Source organism: Peromyscus eremicus, unplaced genomic scaffold, assembly GCF_949786415.1.
Source record: "Peromyscus eremicus unplaced genomic scaffold, PerEre_H2_v1 PerEre#2#chr22_unloc_1, whole genome shotgun sequence".
In the NCBI taxonomy this organism is placed as follows: Eukaryota; Metazoa; Chordata; class Mammalia; order Rodentia; family Cricetidae; genus Peromyscus; species Peromyscus eremicus.
The window spans coordinates 10,301,348-10,321,775 of record NW_026734286.1 but is presented as its reverse complement, the minus strand read 5'-3'; the positions used below and the strand labels follow the sequence as shown (position 1 = coordinate 10,321,775).

Here is a 20,428-nt window from a genome sequence, read left to right as displayed (position 1 = left end):
TTTTAACTGTACGTGTGTCTGTGTGTGCCTGAAGTGCGGGGTCTGCGGACACCGCAGCGCCGGACCCCCGCGAACCTGAGTTGTCTGCAGGAAATGTAAGGGCTTTTTTTTAATTTTAGGTTTTCGAGACAGGGTCTCACTCTGTAGCCCAGGCTGGTCTCAAACCCCGAGATCCGCCCACCGCTGCCCCCCCCCCCCCCCCCCCCCCGAGTGCTGGGGTCAAAGGCGTGCGCCACCACCCCCAGCTTGCATGTATAACTCAACTCCTAACTCTTGAGCTATCTCTCCTCTTTATTTCACTGTGTAGCCCAGGCTGGCCTGAAAGCATCACAGTCCCCATGGGCAATAGTGGCCATATCTTTAATCCCAGCACTCGAGAAGCAGAGGCAGGAGGATCTCTGTGAGTTCGAGTTCAGCCTGGTCTACGGAGCGAGATCCAGGACAGGCACCAAAACTACACAGAGAAACCCTGTCTCGAAAAACAAAAGAACAAAAATTTTAAAAAATGTATGGCAATCCCTCTGCATCAGCCTCCAAGTACTGTGTGCGATGTCAGGCTTCTGCCATTCCCCCTATGTACACACCCACCAGCATCAATGTGGTGTGGTTATGATTTCCAAACTGAGTGTCCTAGGTTGGTTAGAGATTTGAAGTGTGTGGTAAGGCAGGATAGAAAAGCCAGGCACCTTGGAGGGACTTCAGAGAGGACCCTGTCACCTACACATCCAGCTGAAGTCATCTCTAGCAGAGAATTCCCGGGCAACTATCAGCTGTTTAAAGCTTTTCTTCCTTCCTTACTGAAAACATAATGTTTTCTAGGAATCTCACCAAAAGCTCCATTTACAGGGAAAGGATACAAACTTAACTAGCCCCCTTTGCCGTTCTGTGACTTCTGATTTCCCCTCATCAGATTAGTTTTAACTGTCAACTTCACACAACCTAGAATCACTTAGCTAGAGTCTCCATGAAGCCGGGCGGTGGTGACACATGTCTTTAATCCCAGCACTCGGGAGGCAGAGGCAGGTGGATCTCTGTGAGTTCTAGGCCAGCCTAGTCTACAGAGTGAATCGCAAGACAGACAGGGCTACAGAGAGAAACCCTGTCTCGAAAAAAAACACACAAAAAAAATAAGAGTCTGCATGAGTCATCTAGATCATCTTGGCTTGGGAGCCTATCTGTGGGAAACTGTCTTGATTAAAACTAAGTCATCTGAGAAGACCAGCCCACTGTGTTGTGGAATATTACTTTAACTAGGCAAAGATGTGTTACATTTGCTTATGCTGCATCTGTTTAATAATATAAAGATAAGGTTGCATTTATTTAATTATGTAAAAATGTGTTGCTATGTTACCTTGCCTGCCTAAGGCACCTGATTGACCTAGCAGAGGGCAGAGAGAATAAGTAGGAGGAAGAGAGAGAGAGAGGGAAATGCTGGGGCCAGCCAGACACAGAGTAGGACATACAGAATGGAAGAAAGGTAAAAGGCCGGAGGCAAAACGTAGGTGAAGAGGAACAGGTTAAAATACGTTATAAGAGCTAGTGGGACAAGTCTAAGCTAAGGTCGAGCGTTAGTAACTAATGATGAGTCTGTGCGTCATGATCTGGGGGCTGGCGGTCTGAGAAACCTGCTAGAACTATGGTGGCAACATTCCCTAGGAAGTGGGAGTGAATAACAAAATAACAAAAGGAGGAAGGGGGCGAGGGGAAACACGCAAGGGAAGATGTCTTCAATCGTCTTTCTGCTCTTGAGTGTGGGTGTGATGTGGACAGCCTCCTTTCCTGCCTAGACTGTGGGTGTGACGTGGACGGCTTCACACCCCGCCTAGACTGTGGGTGTGACGTGGACGGCTTCACACCCCGCCTAGACTGTGGGTGTGATGTGGACGGCTTCACACCCCGCCTAGACTCCCCCCACGATGGTCCATATCACATCACCTCACCACACCCAACTCTGCTACATGAACTCCCAAGTCGTGAATCTCTGTGTAGTCTGTAGCCAAGTCCCGAAAGATGAGAGGGCCTCCTCAGGCTGCGGACGGTGACGGTGTGGCACTGATTCCTCACAGCTGAGAAATGGAAAAATCCGAAAGGAAAAGAAAAAAGACACACACAGGGAAACAGCAGACATGAGTACAGACTAGGATGAAAATTCTCAAGCAATGGGGAAAAGTCCCACACTGAGGCCCATAGGCGCACAGGGGAAGGCCGAGGCTGATCTTTGAGCCTGTGCTCAAAGAGACCATTAAGACCATTTAAGACCACATCTTAAATGCCACCCCCGCACACATGCACACAGAGAAAACCAGGAGGGATGAGAGCTCCCCGGTGTGATACAGAACCCGCCCATCAGTGCTGAAGTTCCTGTAATGACCTCGGATAGGGGCTCAGTGGGTGGAGCCCTGGCCCAGCACATAGGAAACCCTGGGTTCCATTCCCAGAGCTGCAGACACCAGGTGTGGAAATGCATGCCTGCAACACTCTGGAGATGGACCCTGCCTCAAACACACACACACACACACACACACACAGACACACACACACACAGACACACACACACACAGACACACACATACACACACACACACACACACACACACACACACACACACACACAAACACATAAAGACGCAGCAGGTGTAGAGAGAAGGCTCAGTACTGAAGAGCACTGGCTGTTCTTCCCGAGGACCCGGTACAAGTCACCCACAAGGGGGCTCACAGCCATTTGTTTACTCCAATTCCAGGCGCCCTCTTCTGGCTGCTATGAGTACTGCATGCAGGTGGTGGTGCAGCAGACAAAATACCAGATCCACAAATACACACACTCACAGGCATACACACGCACGCACTCACATGTACACACATGTACACCCACGCTCACACACACTCGCGCACGAACTCACGCACATGCACGCACGCACGCAGGCACACACTCACGCGCGTGTGGCCACACACACTCATGCACACGCACGCCAGCACACACGTCAGGGTCGCCAAGGTGCCTTGGCTGGGAGGGTAAAAGCACTTGCCACCGAGTCTGAAGACCGAGTTCGGTTCCCAGGACCCACATGTTGATGGGAGAGGACTGACTCCCACAAGCTCTTCCGGGGGGCCCCCAACCCGCTTCCAAGGGCCCCTTGTCAGCCGGTGTTCACACTGGTCCTGTGTTGTGTGTGCATTGCATGCACCCTGTGTGTTGAAGCACGGTAACATTCATGTGGCAGCCCGAGGTGGAGGTCGCTCTCCACTCTGTATCACTACCACTTAGGGTCTGAAGAGATGGCTCAGTGCTTAAGCGCACCGGCTGCTTTTCCAGAGGACCCTGGTTCAATTCTTAGCACCTACATGGTGCTTCCTAACTGTCTGTAACATCTCTGTTCTCTAGGGGCACCAGACATGCCTGCGATGTACATACACACACCCAGGTGAAACACCATACACATAAAATAAAGATAATTTTTAAAAAATCCCTCACTGACCAGGCGGTGGTGGTGCACGCCTTTAATCCCAGCACTCGGGAGGCAGAGGCAGGCGGATCTCTGTGAGTTCGAGGCCAGCCTGGACTACAGAGTGAGTTCCAGGAAAGGCACAAAGCTACACAGAGAAACCCTGTCTCAAAAAACAAACCAAAACTAACCAAACAAAACAAAAAAACAACTCTCATGTGGTGGTATTGTGTTCCCCAAAATATTGTGCACCCTAATAAATTTATCTGGGGTCAGAGACAGAACAGCCACTAGATACAGAGGCTAGAAAAGGGTGGCACTCACGCCTTTAATCCTAGCGCTCCAGAGGTAGAAACCACTCTGGATCTCTGTGAGTTCAAGGCCACATTGGAAACAGCCAGGCATGGTGACACACGCCTTTAATCCCAGGGAGTGATGGCAGAAACAGAAAGATATATAAGGCGTGAGGACCAGAAACTAGAAGCTTTTGACTGGTTAAAAGCATTCAGGCTTTTGAGCAGCACAGTTCAGCTGAGATTCATTCTAGATGAGGACTGAGAGGCATCCAGTCTGAGGAAACAGGATCAGCTGAGGAACCGGCGAGGTGAGGAAGCTGTGGCTTGTTCTGCTTCTCTGATCTTCCAGCGTTCACCCCAATAACTGGCCTCAGGTTTGATTTTATTAATAAGAACTTCTAAGATTCCTCTACACCCTCACTTAGAGCCAGAGCCTGCAGATTCTGTGGTGTGACCTCAGCCTTGCTCCAGGACCGCCCCTCCTGTTGCCCTTTGTGGGTGCCGGGGCCTGCAGATCTACCTGCACAGCTCCAGGATGGCATTGTTTTCTTTCTTCCTTTTGTAGGTACCCATGATGGTCAGTGTAACCCGTCAATCTGGTTGGATCTGAGTCCCTGCGGACGTGGCTCCTGTGCCTTCCTGGGGGCATTTTCTTGGTGACATCACGGAGAAAGACTGGACAGCCCACGCCTTGGGCAGGGACCCTGTGTAAAATCGAGGAAGCGAGCGGATGACTAGCATGCAGGCGCTGCCATTTCCAGACCGTGGACGTGCTGTGACCTACTGCTTCAAGCTCCTAATAACTTAATTTCCCCTGGGCCTGTGGTGTGAGCTGTGAATTAAAATGAATTGTCTCCTTTAAATTACTTTTCTTCTTCTTGGTTATTCGAGACAGGGTTTTTCTGTATAGACCAGGCTGGCCTCGAACTCAGAGATCTGCCTGCCTCTGCCTCCCTAAGCTACTGTTTAGGTTTGTGTGCATGCGCGCCACGTGCACGCAGTGCCTGCGGAGGTGAGGACGTCAGGACCCCTGGAGCTGCGAATCCAGTGGGCTCCAGCACCACGGAAAGACACTGACGTATCACCAGGGATGATTCATTTAAGTTTTTATTCCGCCCCCCCCCCCCCGGACAGGGTACATAGCCCAGGCTACCCCCCTGCAGGTTGCAGGTTGGCCCGCTTCTACTTAGCTAGCGCTGGAATTGCAGGTGTGTGCTATCACACTCAGCACGGGAGAAAAAAAGAAAGACAGAAGAGAAGCCAGGCATGGTGGCTCGCTCCTGTCATCCCAGAACTCAGAAGGATCTGGGGTTCAAGGTCATCCTTGGCTACATGGCCAGGACGAGGCCAGTCTGGGCTACACGAGCTGGAGAACGAAAAGAAGAGAAAGGAACGAACAGGCCAAGGGCAAACGCACACGGTCTGCGCGGACACCGTCCACGCAGAGGAGAAAGGGTGTTAGGTTTCCATAGAAACAGCATCCCCGGCGGCTCCACGGTCCCGCCCACCCGCCTACTGACCGCCAATCACGGGCTCGACGGTCTGGAGCGCATGCACAGAACGCACCGCCGGCCGGACCGCCTCCAGGAGACGCCGGAACAGCCGCCCGGCGCGGGACTGGTGGGGCGGCGCGCGCGCATGCGCCACCCCCCGAGGCCCGCCTGCCCGGGCGCGCATGCGCCTTCCTAGCGTGCCCAGAGCGCGCGGGCGTCGGGCGCCTGAGTCTGCGAGCGGCGGCGGAGCAGCGGGCCGAGGCCGGCGAGCTCCCGACGAGACCCGGCGGCCCAGGCGGAGGACCGGAGCGGGGCCGTCCGCGCGCGCGCAGCCCGCCGCCATGAAGCCCCCCGCAGGTACGGGCCGCCCCTCGCCGGGGCCCCGGGTGCGCGCACCTCCCCCTCCCCCGACCCCCTCGGCTGCAAAATGAATGGAGCAACTTTCCCATGACTTCACCCGCCTGGCAGACGGGGTTTCAAAAGATAAAAACTTTCCTCATGCTCCCCGCCGTGCTCACCAGAGTGAGATGGACTGCCAGCCGGGCGGGGAGCGAAACCCACACGTGGAGGGAAGGCGCGGGGTGTTCCGGAGGGCTGCGTGGGGACGGTGGCGTGGGAGCCGGGGTGCCAGGACCGTGTACCATCCCGTGAGGTCAGGGGAGCACCTCCAGTTAGGTCCGTTTTTGTTATTTAAGGATTCATCGTGTGTGTGCGTGTGTCTGCGTGTGGGTACGTGCACATATGTGCAGCACCCACGGAGGCCACAAGTGTGGCGGAGCCTCTATACCTGGATTTCGTTACAGGTGGTTGGGAGCGGCCTTTTAGGGGTGCTGGGAACCAGACTCGGGTCCCCGAAGAGCAGCAAGCGCCCTTCCCCCCCCCCCCAGCCCCTCTGCGGCCCAAGCCTCTGGATGCGGGGCGCAGGCCCGTTGGGAGACCCACCTTTCTCTCCCAGGCCCTGGGGAGGATGAGGGCAGGGATCCCAGTGTCAGGTGTGGACAGCGCAAAAAGTTTAAATTTTATTTTCTTAGCATTTGTGTGTGTGTGTGTGTGTGTGTGTGTGTGTGTGTAGGTCAGAAGACAGCTTGTGAGTCCGTTCCCTTTCCACCTCCGGGCGGGGATCAAACTCAGGTCCTCAGGGTTGGCAGCAAGCGCCTTCACCTGCTTAGCCATCTGGACAATTCCTGGATTTGCTTAATCCAGAAAAGAACTGATCCAGCCTTGGCAACTTGGCAAGGTCCTGTCTTAAACAGTAAAGAGGGCTGGGGATGTGGCCAGTGAGTGTGCCAGGTCCTGGGTTCCCCGCCTGGCACCTCCTTGCATTTTCTCATACCTGCGGATTGTCCCCCAGTTGTGGTCATGGGAATAGGAATAATTAGTATTACTCTTGCCTCAGGAGCTCGAAGATGACCTCAGGTGGAGACAGTAATCCAAATGTTTACAGAAAGATGTTGAAATCATGGCTTCTCCAGAATTTTAGGACTCTCCCTGTTCTCACAGCAGGCCCTGCCCTCACTTCTAAAGCCCTTCTTTTCTGTGTGGGTGTGTGCACACATGTGGGTGTGTGGAGGATGGGTTGACACAGTATTTTCCTCGATCGCTGCCCAACCTACTTTTTGATTTTGAGACGATTTTTCTAAGTAGCCCTGGCTGTCCTGGAACTTGCTGTGTACCCCAGGCTGGCCTTGAATTCACAGAGATCCACCTGCCTTTGCCTTCCGAGTGCTGGGATTAAAGGTATGCGCCACTACACCCAGCCATGGTTTCGATTTTGAGACAGGGTCCATGTACCCCAGGCTGGCCTCATTGATATGTAGTCATGGATGACCTTGAACTCTGTCCTGCCTCAGCTTCCCGAGTACTGGGATGAGGGCATTGTGCACACGGGTGAGTGCTTACCCACTGAGCCACAGCCCCCATCCCTGTTTTTGTTTTTATTTATGAGAAAAATGGTTGCCCTGTATTCTCTGTTTGGGCCTCAAACGTGGAATCCTCCTGCTTCAGCCTCCCGAGTGCTTTGAGAACAGGCACCGGTACCCCACCCAGTCCATCTTTGTGAAAACACCGTCCTGGTGGGCAGTGCCCTTTCCTGTCCCTTCCCACCCCGTCTTCAGGGCCCTTGCCACCTGCTAACTCTGCTTCCACACCTGCCTTTGTCAGTGAGGCCCGATGTGGGCAGCAATGGCCTTAATTATACCTCGGCAACACCGGGGGGTGTGGAGGACCACACCTAATCTTGAATGACATGCTGCTGGATGGCTGTGTGGTGCCAACATGGTGTGGAGAACAGGGGACCAGTAGAAAGACAGACTTCTGGAAATCCCTCAGGGCTGGCCTCTCAAGACCTTGAAAGGGTGCAGCTGGCCAGAACCTGTGCTTTAATTTCTAGGATGGCGTTTGCCAAAGCAGTAGGATCGGTCAGCAGTGTTGTCCCCACCTAGAATCCCCAGTGAGGGGCTGGGGGCGTGGTCAGGGTGGAGCCCCGCCTAGAATCCCCCAGTGAGGGGCTGGGGGCGTGGTCAGGGTGGAGCCCCACCTAGAATCCCCAGTGAGGGGCCCGGGGCGTGGTCAGGGTGGAGCCCCGCCTAGAATCCCCCAGAGAGGGGCTGGGGGCGTGGTCAGGGTGGAGCCCCGCCCAGAACCCCCCCCGTGAGGGGCTGGGGGCGTGGTCAGGGTGGAGCCCCGCCCAGAACCCCCAGTGAGGGGCTGGGGGCGTGGTCAGGGCTCTGTCCCTGGCCTGCACATACTCCCTGCTCATGACATCCTTACTTGAGCAGATCCTGGGAGGAAGATGGTGGACAGGCTCTTCTAGGGACAGACTCAGTGCTTCCCACAAGCCCCTGGGCCTCTTGCTTATGATCCCACCCTTCTCTTTCCCGCAGCCTGTGCTGGGGACGTCGTGGACGCAGCGTCGCCGTGCTCCACGGTGAATCATCTACGCTGGGACCTGAGTGCACAGCAGATCCAGGCCCTGACCAAGCAGCTCATTGAGCAGACCAAGTGTGTGTACGACCGCGTGGGCGCCCAGGACTTCGAGGATGTGTCCTATGAGACCACACTGAAGGCGCTGGCCGACGTGGAGGTGACTTACACGGGTGAGCCCAGTCGGTCCCTCGCGTCTGGAGAGGCCACTGATGGGTGGGAGCCGGCGGGGGGCCTGCCACTCAAGGCGGGTGTGACGGTGGACAGGCCTGACCCTCTGGGCCGGTGGAAGCAGCCCTGCTGCGCTCCCCCGCCTCCCTGCAGCAGCGTGGGCTTAAGGACACAGCTCAGAAACCGAGTCCCTTGTGGCTACTGTGGCACTGGGTGTCAGCTCCTTCTGAGCTGCCAAACAGGCTTTGTCTAAGTTTGTTTTCTTTCTTTTAAGGATGTGTTTATTTTTAGGCCAGCCTTTGTGGCACGTACCCTTTAATTCCAGCAGTTGGGAGTCAGACTCAGGTGGATCTCTGAGTTTGAGGCTAGCCTCATCTACATAGCAAGACCCTGTCTAGTAAACAGAAGAAGAAACAAAAATACATACAAGCAACCAAAGTTTTTTTTATTTTTTGTGTATGAGTATGTTGCCTGTGTGTGAGTCTGTGCACCCGTGTGTGCAGTACCCACTGAGGCCAGAAGGGGGCGTCGGGTCCTGGAGCTGGAGTCACAGATGGTTGTGAGCCGCCATGCGGGTGCTGGGAACCAAACCCGGGTCCTCTGCAGGAGCAGCCAGTGTGCTAACCACGGAGTCACCCCCTGGTTCCTTTGTTTTCTGAGACAAGATCTTACTGTGTAGCCCAGGCTGGCCTCAAATTTGCAGTCCTCCTGCCTCAGCCTCCTGCATGCTGGGGTGACAAGTGTGTCTCAATGTTCGTGTGTATGGGGGAGGGGGGACGGACACAGCTTACATTTGTCCGTTCTTCTTCCACCGAGTGGATCACACTGGGGCTGTTGAACTTGCTGACACACACCATTACTCACTGTGCCAGCTCACTAGCCTTTATTCTGAGTCCCTCTGTGCCTGCCAGACAGGTCTAAGTCCTGGTTGTCCTGCTGCCTTGGCATCGCATAGGGCACACCTCCACTCTCAACCGGGTGTCTCCTTCCTGTGGCTGGAGCAGCATTCCTGCTGCTGGGGTGATCGTCTGCATGCAGGTTTTCATGTCTGGCCATCGGTGCCAACTTGGGCTGCTCACAGCACCCCGTTTCGTATCCTCGTGTCACGCGCCTCCGCTCTGTCTCTAACACGATGCTACGTGTGCCTGTTGCCATCCAGCATGATGGCAGCTTCCTCCTCAGACCCACCAGACCCGAGGTCCAAGCTGCCCAGTCCCAGGGCCACTGTGTCCCAAGCGCCTCTGGAAATGGGCAGGAGAGGCATGTTCAGGCCACGGAGGCCGCTCTGCCTCAGGTCCAGATAGACCTGCAACCAGCATCCTGTGGCTGCCCCACGGCCGCAGCCTTACACACCCCTCGGATGCAGCTGACTTCCGCTTCCTCTCCTGCCCTGGCTTCAGTCCCCGGCCTCAGTTTCCCCTCATGTGTCAAACAGTGTCCTCTTCCTCTGGTCTCAGGTGGGAATCTCACCCGATGGTGGCCCCTGGTGACCCCTTCCCTTGGTGTGGCGTTACTGTACCACAAATCCTTTGATATCCCTGCCGGCCTCCCCCGCACCTCTTCTTCCCGCCCAGTGTGGTGGCTCACACCTCAGCACTTGACAGCCTGAGGCAGGAGGATTACCACAAGTTCAGGACTCACCTGGGCTATAGCAAGAGCTTGTTCCAAACAGAACAGAAAGAAACAAGTGGGTCTGGGCTGCCCCCTCGCAGCTCCTCAGTTCACGCCCGTGAGCTCTGCGTGGAGGTCATATCCTTTGTGCTCCCCTCTCAGGCCTCCTGGTCCTCCGGGCCCTTCCTCCGCTGGCCAGTGTCACCCGTGTGACTAAACATACGGGCCATCAGCACCCAGAATGAGCCTCCGCCCCTCAGCCGTAACGCCATCCCATTCCCATCCTGCACACCTGCACATCCGCCTTCTGTCTGTGGATGTTTCCTGTCGTGGAGTCCCGTGCCTTGTGACCTTTGTGTCTGGGTCTCTGGCTGGTGCTGTGGTGTGAGTGTCAGAGGCTCACTCCTGTTCGGGGCCGTGTGATACTCCAGTGTGTGCGTGTGAACTGGGAGCCCCTACCTTTGACTGTTGTGGGTCTCACTGTCCCACGTGCACGAGATTTGATAGTGACCTGGGCTTTGTTCCTCGTGGCTTCGTGTGTGGGGAGGGGACTGGGTCACAGGGCAAGTGTCGTAACGTTCACGCTTGTATGGTCCCAAATTCAGGCATGCTCCTGCCTCAGCCTCCAGGGCGCTGATGGCAGGTGTAAGCACCACTCCCGTGAGCGGGTCAGCCATGGAACCGTTGTCCCGTTAGCGTGCCTGACTGTGTCCCAGTGTCTGCTTTATTGTCTTGAGTCTCCGCTGTGCTGTCCCCAAGGCTGAGGGTGACAGCGCTCCCCCTCTGTCCCAATGCCTGAGCCTCGCGGATGCAGAGGCGTCTCCGCAGAGGCGGCTGGCGGGCCTGCTCCCCTTACCTGGTCCCCATATCTCACCCTCAGTACAGAGGAACATCCTGGACTTCCCCCAGCACGTGTCCCCGTCCAAGGAGATCCGCACAGCCAGCACAGAGGCCGACAAGAAGCTCTCAGAGTTCGATGTGGAGATGAGCATGAGGCAGGACGTCTACCAGAGAGTCGTGTGGCTGCAGGTGCGTGGGGGGCCGAGGGCCGCGGGCACGGGGGCCGGCTCTGCACTGGCACATGGCTCACGGCAGCCACGCGAGCCAGCTTGTGGGATGTGACCAGATCCGCTACCGTGTTGAGGGCAGGCACCGTGTGACCTGTGAAGTCACAGCCTGCCGTGGCCTTCACTGTGGTCAGGGTTGTTGTTAAAGTACCTGTAATTCAGGCGATGGCGGCCACGCCTTTAATCCCAGCACTCGGGAGGCAGGGGCAGGCGGATCTCTGTGAGTTCGAGGCCAGCCTGGGCTACAGAGTGAGTTCCAGGACAGCCAGGGCTACACAGAGAAACCCTGTCTCAAAGAAAAAAATAAAAAATAAATCTAAAGTACCTGTAATTCTCACGGCTATGAGAGTGACACAGGGCCGCGTGTGTGACCCAGGCCTGTCATTGCAGCCTGAGGCAGCAGGAGTTCAAGGCCAGCCAGGGCCACTTGGGATAGAATACGGTGTCGCGGTGCATGGCGTCCCAGCACTCAGCGGGTACACACAAGAGACCAGGAGTTTAAGGCTTGTCCTTCATTCTGTACTGAGTTCAAAGCCAGCCTGGGCTGCGTGAGACCCTGTTGAATAAACAGAGGGTTGGAGTCCTCAATGGAAGAGCCCTGCCTAGAGTCCCCCAGTGGGGTCTGGGGCCTGGCTGGGGGTGGACTGCCTGTCCTCCTGGGTCCCACCCCACCGCCCAAAGAAGAAAAAGGAAGCCCTGGCTAGGGTTCCCGCCACCGTTCACAGCACAGGTTGGTGCCTGTGTGCACACGGGAGCACCATGGCCACACCTGAGGCGGCTGTGCTCGAGGTGGGGAGTCCGTTGTGTTAATGGATGGGGATGTTTCTCTGTAGCCCGTGCTGACTGGGGACCAGGGTCCTCCGTCATCTCCGTCCCCGAGAGCTGGGTCCCTGGGTGGCCCTGTGCCTGGCCGTGTAACCGGGTTTTAACATTTCCTCTTTCCTGGGGATGGGAAGCCTCTGGAAGGCTTCTCTCCTCCCACGGGGCTTGAACTGGGGCTTGGCTGCGATCCTTTACCCTTGGAGCCCTGTCTCATGTCAGCGTGTGGGTTTATTTGTGTTTTCATTATGTGTGTGTTTTTCTGTCTGGGTGGCTGTGTTCACGTGTGCTGCTGCCGTGGAGGCCGGCAGGGGGCACTGTGTCTCCTGGAGCTGGAGTCACCGGGTGGGTGTGGGTGTGTGTGTATGCGTGCGCTTGTGTGTGCCTATGTGCATGTGTGTGCGTGTGTATGTGTGTGCGCACGCGTGTGTGTATGTGTGCGCGGGTGTGTGCGCGCGCGCATGCGTGCGTGTGTGTGTGTGTGTGTGTGTGTGTGTGTGTGTGTGTGTTACAAGCCGCCGTGTGGGTGCCCCTGCCCCTGCTGTGAGAGCAGAGAAGGGACCCACTTCCCTGAGCTGTTGCCCAGTGTTTGATTTGAGCTCTCGATGGCATCTTCCAGGAGAAAATTCCAAAGGATTCCCTGCGGCCCGAGGCAGCTCGCTACCTGGAGCGGCTGATCAAGCTGGGCCGGAGGAACGGGCTCCACCTACCCCAGGACACGCAAGAGGTGGGTGTGCCCTGTCCTGAATGCTCTGGTCACGGCCTGACGACACTGTCCTCTGCCTGGGGCCTGAGCCTAGGGAAGCAGAGCCACTGCCCAGAGCGTGATGCAGCCGCCCCTGAGTCAGCTCTGCTGGGCCTGGAATGCGGGTCCCCATGTGTAGCTAGAGTTTTCCTGCCTGATCCACAGTCAGGACAAATCTCTCTCACCTGCCAGTCCCACAGCCTCAGACCCAACCAAGTAAACACAGAGACTTATATTGGTTACAAACTGTATGGCCGTGGCAGGCTTCTTGCTAACTGTTCTTACAGCTTAAATTAATCCATTTCTATAAATCTATACCTTGCCACATGGCTCGTGGCTTACCGGCATCTTCACAAGCTGTTTGTCATCATGGCGGCTGGCGGTGTCTCTCTGACTCAGCCTTCCACTTCCCAGCTTTATTCTCCTCCTTGTCCCGCCTACACTTCCTGCCTGGCCACTGGCCAATCAGTGTTTTATTGATTGACCAATCAGCAGCACACTTGACATACAGCCCGTCCCACAGCACCCATGCATGCCTTCCGGGGCTGGCTTGAAGACCCTGGTGTGTGCAGAGATAGGTGTCATGCCCCGGGCATGGCAGAGACCACAGCTGAGTCTGGAAGGGTGTGACAGGTGGCGTTTACACTGTACGAACCAGCCTCAGAGAGAGCAGTTGTGTGGACTCCGCGTGCCCATCCCCGCAGGGTCACCCACACCCCAGAGGCCACTGCATCAGAGCCCGGGACCTTTACTTAATAAAGATGCCATCCTGCTGAGGCGGACTCCCGGCCCTGGAGAGCAGGGCCCGGCTCAGCTGGGCCCCTCCGCAGAGACACCGTGGTCACTGAAGGCCCAGTTCTTGTAGGGTGGGGCAAGGGTGGAGAGGTGGCCCTGTTGGAGCGGGGGTTCCTGGTGTTCCCTGCCTCGCACCCATGCCTGGTCCCTGTTCCACCGAGCACTCATTGGCCAGGTGGCTCTGAGAAGCAGGAAGTGCCTGGAGTCTCCTGGTTGCGTCCAGACCCCACGTAGGCCCCGGGAACCCCTGGAGGCTGTGCTGGGGTTCCTGGAGCCATGCTGCTCGTGTGCCGACAGGCAGAGGGCCTCTGCCGCTGGCCTGTGACAGCCCCCAGCCATGGTTGTCACCCCTGTCCATTTGACAGCACGTCCCTGAGCGGATTTCTAGTTAAACCCTAGACCCGGCCTTAGCAGACAGAGGTGTGACTCTCTGTGTCACCAGAGCTCAGGCTGCAGGCTGAGGATCCTTCCCAGTGGGAGGCCCGGGGGAGAGCACATGAGTCCAGAGGTGCCCGGGGAGTGGCGGAGGGCATGTCAGCCCCCAGCTCCTCCTGTCCTTTGCTGGGTGGTTTTGGGAGGGGCGGCCTGGAGGGACAGGGAAGGCCAGTGTCCCCACCCTGCTGTCTCTGCAGAAGATCAAGGGCATCAAGAAGAAGCTGAGCCTGCTGTGCATTGATTTCAACAAGAACTTGAACGAGGACACCACCTTCCTGCCCTTCACACGGGAGGAGCTGGGTGAGTGTGCCGGCGGGGGGGGGGGGGGGGGGGGGGGAGCTGGGTGAGTGTGCCTTGGGGGGGGAGCTGGGTGAGTGTGCCTTGGGGGGGGAGCTGGGTAGCACGCCGTGGGGGAGGGTGTCCTCACAGCTGGCCAAGGACAATGGCGACATCCTTCCCTGGGAGGCAAGAACTGGGTTCTGCTGACCCAGATCCTATCCGAAGCAGGAGCCCTGAGCTGGCGCAGCTGGGGCCGTCCTAGCCGGGTGCTGTTAGCAGTTGTCCAGAACCCCGCACACCGCACCCTGCCAGGGATAAGGGTTGGTGACTCGGCCCAGGCCTCGGACATTGGGGGACTAGCACCTGTGTGTGGTGTCTGGGCTTCCACCCCGTGGCTGTGATGGCCCTGCCTCTCTGGGAGGTCCCCACGGGTTCAGGGGTTGGGGTCACTGGCCTTGGCTCCAAGGCCCGTCTTGAGCAGCATCCGCTGCATCCACAGGCGGGCTCCCCGAGGACTTCCTGAACTCGCTGGAGAAGACGGAGGATGGCAAGCTGAAGGTCACCCTCAAGTACCCGCATTACTTCCCGCTGCTGAAGAAGTGCCACGTGCCTGAGACGCGGCGTCTGGTGGAACAGGCCTTCAACTGCCGCTGCAAGGAGGTGGGCGGCCACAGCTGTCCCTGACAGTCCCCCGGCCACCTCCACAGCTGCCCACTGTGGGCCCGTGCTCAGGTGTTCACTGTCATGAGGACAGCTGGCGGCCTTGTGTAGGCAGGCAGTCTGCAGTCAGCTCCTGAGGTGAGGCCGGGCGGCTCTCCCAGAGGTGCCCTGCCGCCCAGGGGCTCGGAGGTCAGGGACCCGAGCTGCAGAGGGACAGGGCAGGGAACGGAGGTGCCTGTCACCACTTCCGTTGGCGTGACTGGAGCCGGGGTTCCCCACCCCCAGAAGCTGCAGTTTGAAGTGGGCACCTGACTCTATAATGCCCTGACCATAAAGCGTGGGCCTCAGAATCCGAGTCGTGAGCTGGGGAGGGATTGTTACCATCACCTAACCGATTAGAATCCTCAGAACTCCACCCCGAAATCTCCCCTGACCTCCCAAGGGCTCCATATGTGGCTGGTGTCGCCTCCACCAGGCCCCCTGCCTCCTGGGTGGGTTGAGGTGCTGTGCCGGCCAGGGCTGGGTGATGCTGGGGCGGCGCTGCCCTGGGCTGTCCCCTGGCAGTCCATCCTCTGCCCCCCCCCCCCCCACGGTGCTGCCTTCATTGTTCTGAGCAGTCCTGCCATTACTTCATGGTGACCAAATGGAGTGGGCGATTGTCCCGTGGTCTGTTAAGCCATCTTGGTGGCAGGTCCGCTTTCTCTGTGATCAGGTTTGTGGCGCCTAAGACCAGTCCCAGGACAGCCAATCCTCGCCTCTCTCTGCACCCGGGGTCCTGTCTGGACGGTGCAGAGATGGAGCCCCCCGGCTGCCTGTGTCCCTGCAGGAGAACTGTGCCATCCTGAAGGAGCTGGTGTCCTTGCGGGCACAGAAGTCCAGCCTTCTGGGGTTCCGGACACATGCTGACTACGTCCTGGAGATGAACATGGCCAAGACCAGCCAAACAGTAGCCACCTTCTTAGGTAGCCGCCCCGCCCCGTCCTGCCCCGCCCCGCCCCGCCCCGCCCCGTCCTGCCCCGCCCCGCCCCGTCCTGCCCTGTCTTCGCTCACCGTCTGTCAGTCCTGGGGTAGAGCCCACATCCTGTGTCCAGCCCCCCACGCGGGCTCGCCCTTCTGGGGCTCAGTGGTGGTGGTGGGGTCCTCGTGTCACATGGGCGGTGACACACCCCTCATGGGCAGCGGGGGTGACGGTGGCACCTCTCTCTGCAGATGAACTGGCACAGAAGCTGAGGCCGCTGGGTGAGCAGGAGCGCGCGGTGATCCTGGAGCTGAAGGAGGCGGAGTGCGCCAAGCGGGGGCTGCCTTTCGACGGGCGCATCCACGCGTGGGACATGCGCTACTACATGAACCAGGTGGAGGAGACGCGCTACCGTGTGGACCAGAACCTGCTGAAGGAGTACTTCCCGATGCAGGTGGTCACGCGTGGGCTGCTGGCCATCTACCAGGAGCTGCTGGGGCTGACGTTCACGCTGGAGGACGGGGCCGCCGCCTGGCACGAGGACGTGCGGCTGTACTCAGTGCGTGACGCCGCCTCCGGAGAGGAGGTCGGCAAGTTCTACCTCGACCTGTACCCCAGGTGGGCACGGGGACCTGCCGGGACCCGGGGGGACCTGCCGGGACCCCGGGGTCACCCTCGCTCACCCTGTCTGCAAGGGGATCGAGAGCAGGAGGCCCGGGCAGCGCGAGCTCCTGCTGTGGGGACGTGGGGACGTGGGGCTCCTCCGGGTGCCGTAGCCACCGACGGGCACCGGCTCTGGGTGCCTGGGTGTCTCGGCCCCGCTCTGACCTCGGCTCTCTCCGCAGGGAAGGGAAGTACGGCCACGCGGCCTGCTTCGGCCTGCAGCCTGGCTGCCTGCGACAGGACGGAAGCCGGCAGCTGGCCATCGCGGCCATGGTGGCCAACTTCACCAAGCCCACGCCCGACGCGCCGTCCCTGCTGCAGCATGATGAAGTGGAGACCTACTTCCACGAGTTCGGCCATGTCATGCACCAGCTCTGCTCACAGGTGAGCGGCGTGGGGCCCCTGGGGTGCAGCGCGTGGCCGGGCCGATGCCCTGGACAAGTGCCGGCGGCCTTGGCTTGGCGCATTCACCACCTCCTGACCAGGCCGGCCCTGGGCCCTCTGCTCCGCGGAAGGGGTCTTCATTGCATCTGCTTATTTTCGCGTGTGAGGGGTGTGTGTACTCGTGTGCCGTGACTTGCATACGCAGACCAGAGGACGGTTGACCCTCGCCTTCCATTTGGGTCTTGGGGTTCGAACCTGGCCTTGGCAGCAAGCTCCCTTAGCCACTGAGCCACGTCCCTGGCCTGTCCCTTCCCTCCTGCTCCGTGTCTGGTGTGATGGTGGCCTGCGGTGGTCCCCACGCCCTCCTCACACAGCCAACCGTCTGCCCACGCCTCCCAACATGGCTTTGGGGGTACAGTTCAGGCCAGCCTCTCCCAGCGCTGGGCTGTTGTGTGCAGTGTGCGTAGGTCGGAGGCTGGAGCAGAGCCAAGGCCTCGTGAACCCCACTGTGAGGCCTGGGCACCCGGAGATGTGGGGGGCCCAGCCTCTGTGGCTGGTGGCGTCCGGTGTGCTGGAGCCCGGTGCGCTGACAGCTGCTGGGACCGCACAGGGGCTTAGGCCAGATGGGTGGCCTGGGCACCAGCATGCCCTGAGGCTTGTGCCCGCTTGTGCCCTGAGTAGGCGGAGTTCGCCATGTTCAGTGGGACCCATGTGGAGCGTGACTTCGTGGAGGCGCCGTCCCAGATGCTGGAGAACTGGGTGTGGGAGAAGGAGCCGCTGACGCGCATGTCCCAGCACTACCGAACGGGCAGCCCAGCCCCTCAGGACCTGCTGGAGAAGCTCATCAAATCACGCCAGGCCAACGCAGGTGAGGCCGTGCCACCCTCGGCCATAGGCGCTCAGCCGGATGGGAATTTTGGTGGCACTTCCTGCTGGCTGACCTCTGACCTCCCCCCAAGGCCTCTTCAACCTCCGGCAGATCGTCTTGGCGAAGGTGGACCAGGCCCTGCACACACAGACAGATGCCGACCCGGCTGAGGAGTATGCCCGGCTCTGCCAGGAGATCCTCGGGGTGCCGGCCACGCCAGGTAGCTGCTCAAAGGCCTTCCCCAAGCCCCAGAGAGCCGCAGCGTGGGGCGCCCCAGGGGCTGCGGGAGACACAAGCCGCGCCTGCCTCACTCTGCCTGCGTCCCTTACCCATGCTCACACTCCCTAGGCTGTCCGCTGCAGCCAGCGCCTGCCATGGGCCTCCCCCAGGGGGCACACCCTCAGAACCCAGGACAGTCGCCACGTGCCCCACACTGCCCCTGCCCAGTCCGTCCGTCCCTGGGGGGTCACTGTAGCCTGCTCCTCATTGTGTCTGCCCAGGGACCAACATGCCAGCCACCTTTGGCCACCTCGCCGGCGGCTACGACGCGCAGTACTATGGCTACCTGTGGAGCGAGGTCTACTCCATGGACATGTTCCACACGCGCTTCAAACAAGAGGGTGTGCTGAGCCCCAAGGTGAGTCCCAGCGCGCTGCCCTGGGCCCTCCGCCGGGCCTGCCTCTGCGCATGCGCGAAGACGCCGACCCCAGGTCTACAGGGCCTCCCCTCGGTGTATGTAACCCCCGCTGCCAGCCCCACCCCCTTTGACCCTGGTCCCTGTTGCCCCCAGGTTGGCATGGATTACCGGACCAGCATCCTGAGGCCAGGGGGCTCTGAGGATGCCAGCGCCATGCTGAAGCGGTTCCTAGGCCGTGACCCCAAGCAGGATGCCTTCCTCCTGAGCAAGGGCCTGCAGGTGGAGGGCAGCGAGCCGCCCTCCTGCTGACCGCAAACCAGCCCGCCGCCCTGTGCCTTAGCCTAGCCCAGGCGGGGCGGCCTCAGCGGCCCTCGGGCCTGTGGATGAGCTGGGGCAGTTTTCATTCTCGCCATGCCCCGGCTCAAGGTCCCCGTCCTCAGGGCCTGGCCTCGGGCCGCCCTGGTGGCCTCCGTCTTGCACTAGCCCCTCCCCAGCACCTGGTGATGGACACGGTTCTCTGTGATGCAGCCATTAAACTTGATAGAGGCCCCTGCCCGCCCTCCCTGTCTACTGCTCCGCCCCACACGTCCCCAGTGCTCTGGGCTGTGACATTCTCGGGTCCCGTGACTGTCCAGCTGTTGGAGGGTGCTAAGGGAGGGTGCCAGGGTCACCTGCCCAGTGTGTCGCTCAGGGTCATTGTGTCTGTTCTAAACAACCAGCTTCTGGACCTTTCTGGGGCAGGCTGCAGGGAAGACTTGGTGAGGGTCTGCCACCTGCTGGCTGTGTACAGTATTGCAAGTTCTAGCCACCATTAAATCTGCATTTAAAGAAAAAAGCCCTCGTGTAGCCCAGGCTGGCCTCCTCCGACTTGCCGGAACAGCAGACGGTACAGACACACAACCAGGAAAGCTAGTAGCCACGGCAAAAGGAAGCCAGTGCGATCAACTCCGATCCGCAATTCACACAAGATCCCAAACTATGTAATCATGTGTCTCCACTGTCCAAAGACACCCTCTTCAGGGTGCCTGTCATGGAGGCGTCTAGGAGGCCGCCACCGAGGCAGGGGCATGGGCAGTTCCAGTGTGGCTCGTGTGGGTTCTGACCCAGTGGCTCAGTCAGTGATACTTACGCACAGAGTGCCCTTGTTATGTTTACACGGGGCAGGGGATGCCTGGGGCTCCCTGGTCAGCCAGCCTAGGCGAATCGGTGAGCCCTAGTCAGTCTCAGAAGACAGGTCAGGGCTGGAGGGGTGGTTGAGTGGTTAGAGCACTGGCTGCTCTCACCCGAAACCCTGGTTAGATTTCCAGCACCCACACGATGGCTCATGACTACCTATAACTCCAGTTCTGGGGTGGGGTGTGTGTGTCAGCACCCTCTTCCGGCCTGCTTGGGTGCTGTAGTCACGTATCTACACACAGGCGCACAGGAAGGAAGGGGTACTGGACAGAGGCTCAGTGGTTAGAGCACTTTGTCTCGGCAGACTTGGACTCAGGCATCAGGACCGCCTGTCACTACAGGTCCGGGGAGTCCCGTGGCCCCTCACCTCCGAGGACTCCTGCTCACACGGGGCACAGGCACACGAATGCTTTAAAAAGGAAGGATGGCTGCCACTCAGACGGGGTTAGATCAAGATCCTGGGGCACATGTCCAAGGGGATGAGGTGACGGTGGGCAGGGGCCTTGAGCAGACTCATCTGGCACTTAATGGATGTACCCCAAAAAGGAAAGAGCACATGGAATGCAGCAGCCGGACCTTTCATCGCAGCCCTGGGGGCGGGGGAGGGACGGACTTCCGAGTTCCAGCCAGGTGGAGAGAGAGAGGCCTCGTCTTAAACCAAAAAGGGAACTATGTGCGTGTTGTGTGCGCGTACGTGTGGGGTCGGCGCCTGCCCTGTGCCCCCCTGCCTCCCTGCCGGGCTCGCTTGACTGAGGCTCTCTGGCGTTACCTGAAGCCTGCCCTTCTGTTGGCCGGCCCACGTGCCCTCGGGATCCACCTGTCCTGGGCAAAGCTGCAGTTACGCTCAGCCATGCCCGCTTCCTGCTCGCTTGACTGGTATTCAAACTCCGGTTCTGACGCTTGCCCAGCAGCCAGCCCTACCCACTGAGCCACCTCACCGGCCCCAAGTGAGACAGGGTCTCCCTCTGTATCCCTCACTGTCCCAGAACCCGCTCCATAGACCAGG

The 20,428-nt window shown here is 58.9% G+C and overlaps 1 protein-coding gene across 1 annotated transcript; it reads left to right on the top strand.

Moving 5' to 3' along the window:
- The first annotated feature begins 5,480 nt into the window (after positions 1–5,480).
- Positions 5,481–19,081, top strand: Thop1 (thimet oligopeptidase 1). Its single transcript, XM_059251768.1, has 13 exons — positions 5,481–5,589; positions 8,115–8,327; positions 10,817–10,965; positions 12,442–12,549; positions 13,995–14,097; positions 14,576–14,736; positions 15,563–15,698; positions 15,946–16,312; positions 16,540–16,741; positions 17,423–17,609; positions 17,701–17,829; positions 18,110–18,246; positions 18,400–19,081. The coding sequence occupies exons 1-13, from the start codon at positions 5,574–5,576 to the stop codon at positions 18,553–18,555; spliced, it is 2,064 nt and encodes a 687-aa protein (XP_059107751.1). The 5' UTR covers positions 5,481–5,573; the 3' UTR covers positions 18,556–19,081.
- Positions 19,082–20,428: the final 1,347 nt, after the last annotated feature.

What these genes read in the sequence shown, in the direction of transcription:
- Thop1 (XM_059251768.1), top strand. An exon ending in CGTGGAGGTGACTTACACGG is followed by an intron (nt 8,328 to 10,816) that starts GTGAGCCCAGTC and finishes TCTCACCCTCAG; the next exon opens with TACAGAGGAACATCCTGGAC. An exon ending in AACAGTAGCCACCTTCTTAG is followed by an intron (nt 15,699 to 15,945) that starts GTAGCCGCCCCG and finishes CTCTCTCTGCAG; the next exon opens with ATGAACTGGCACAGAAGCTG.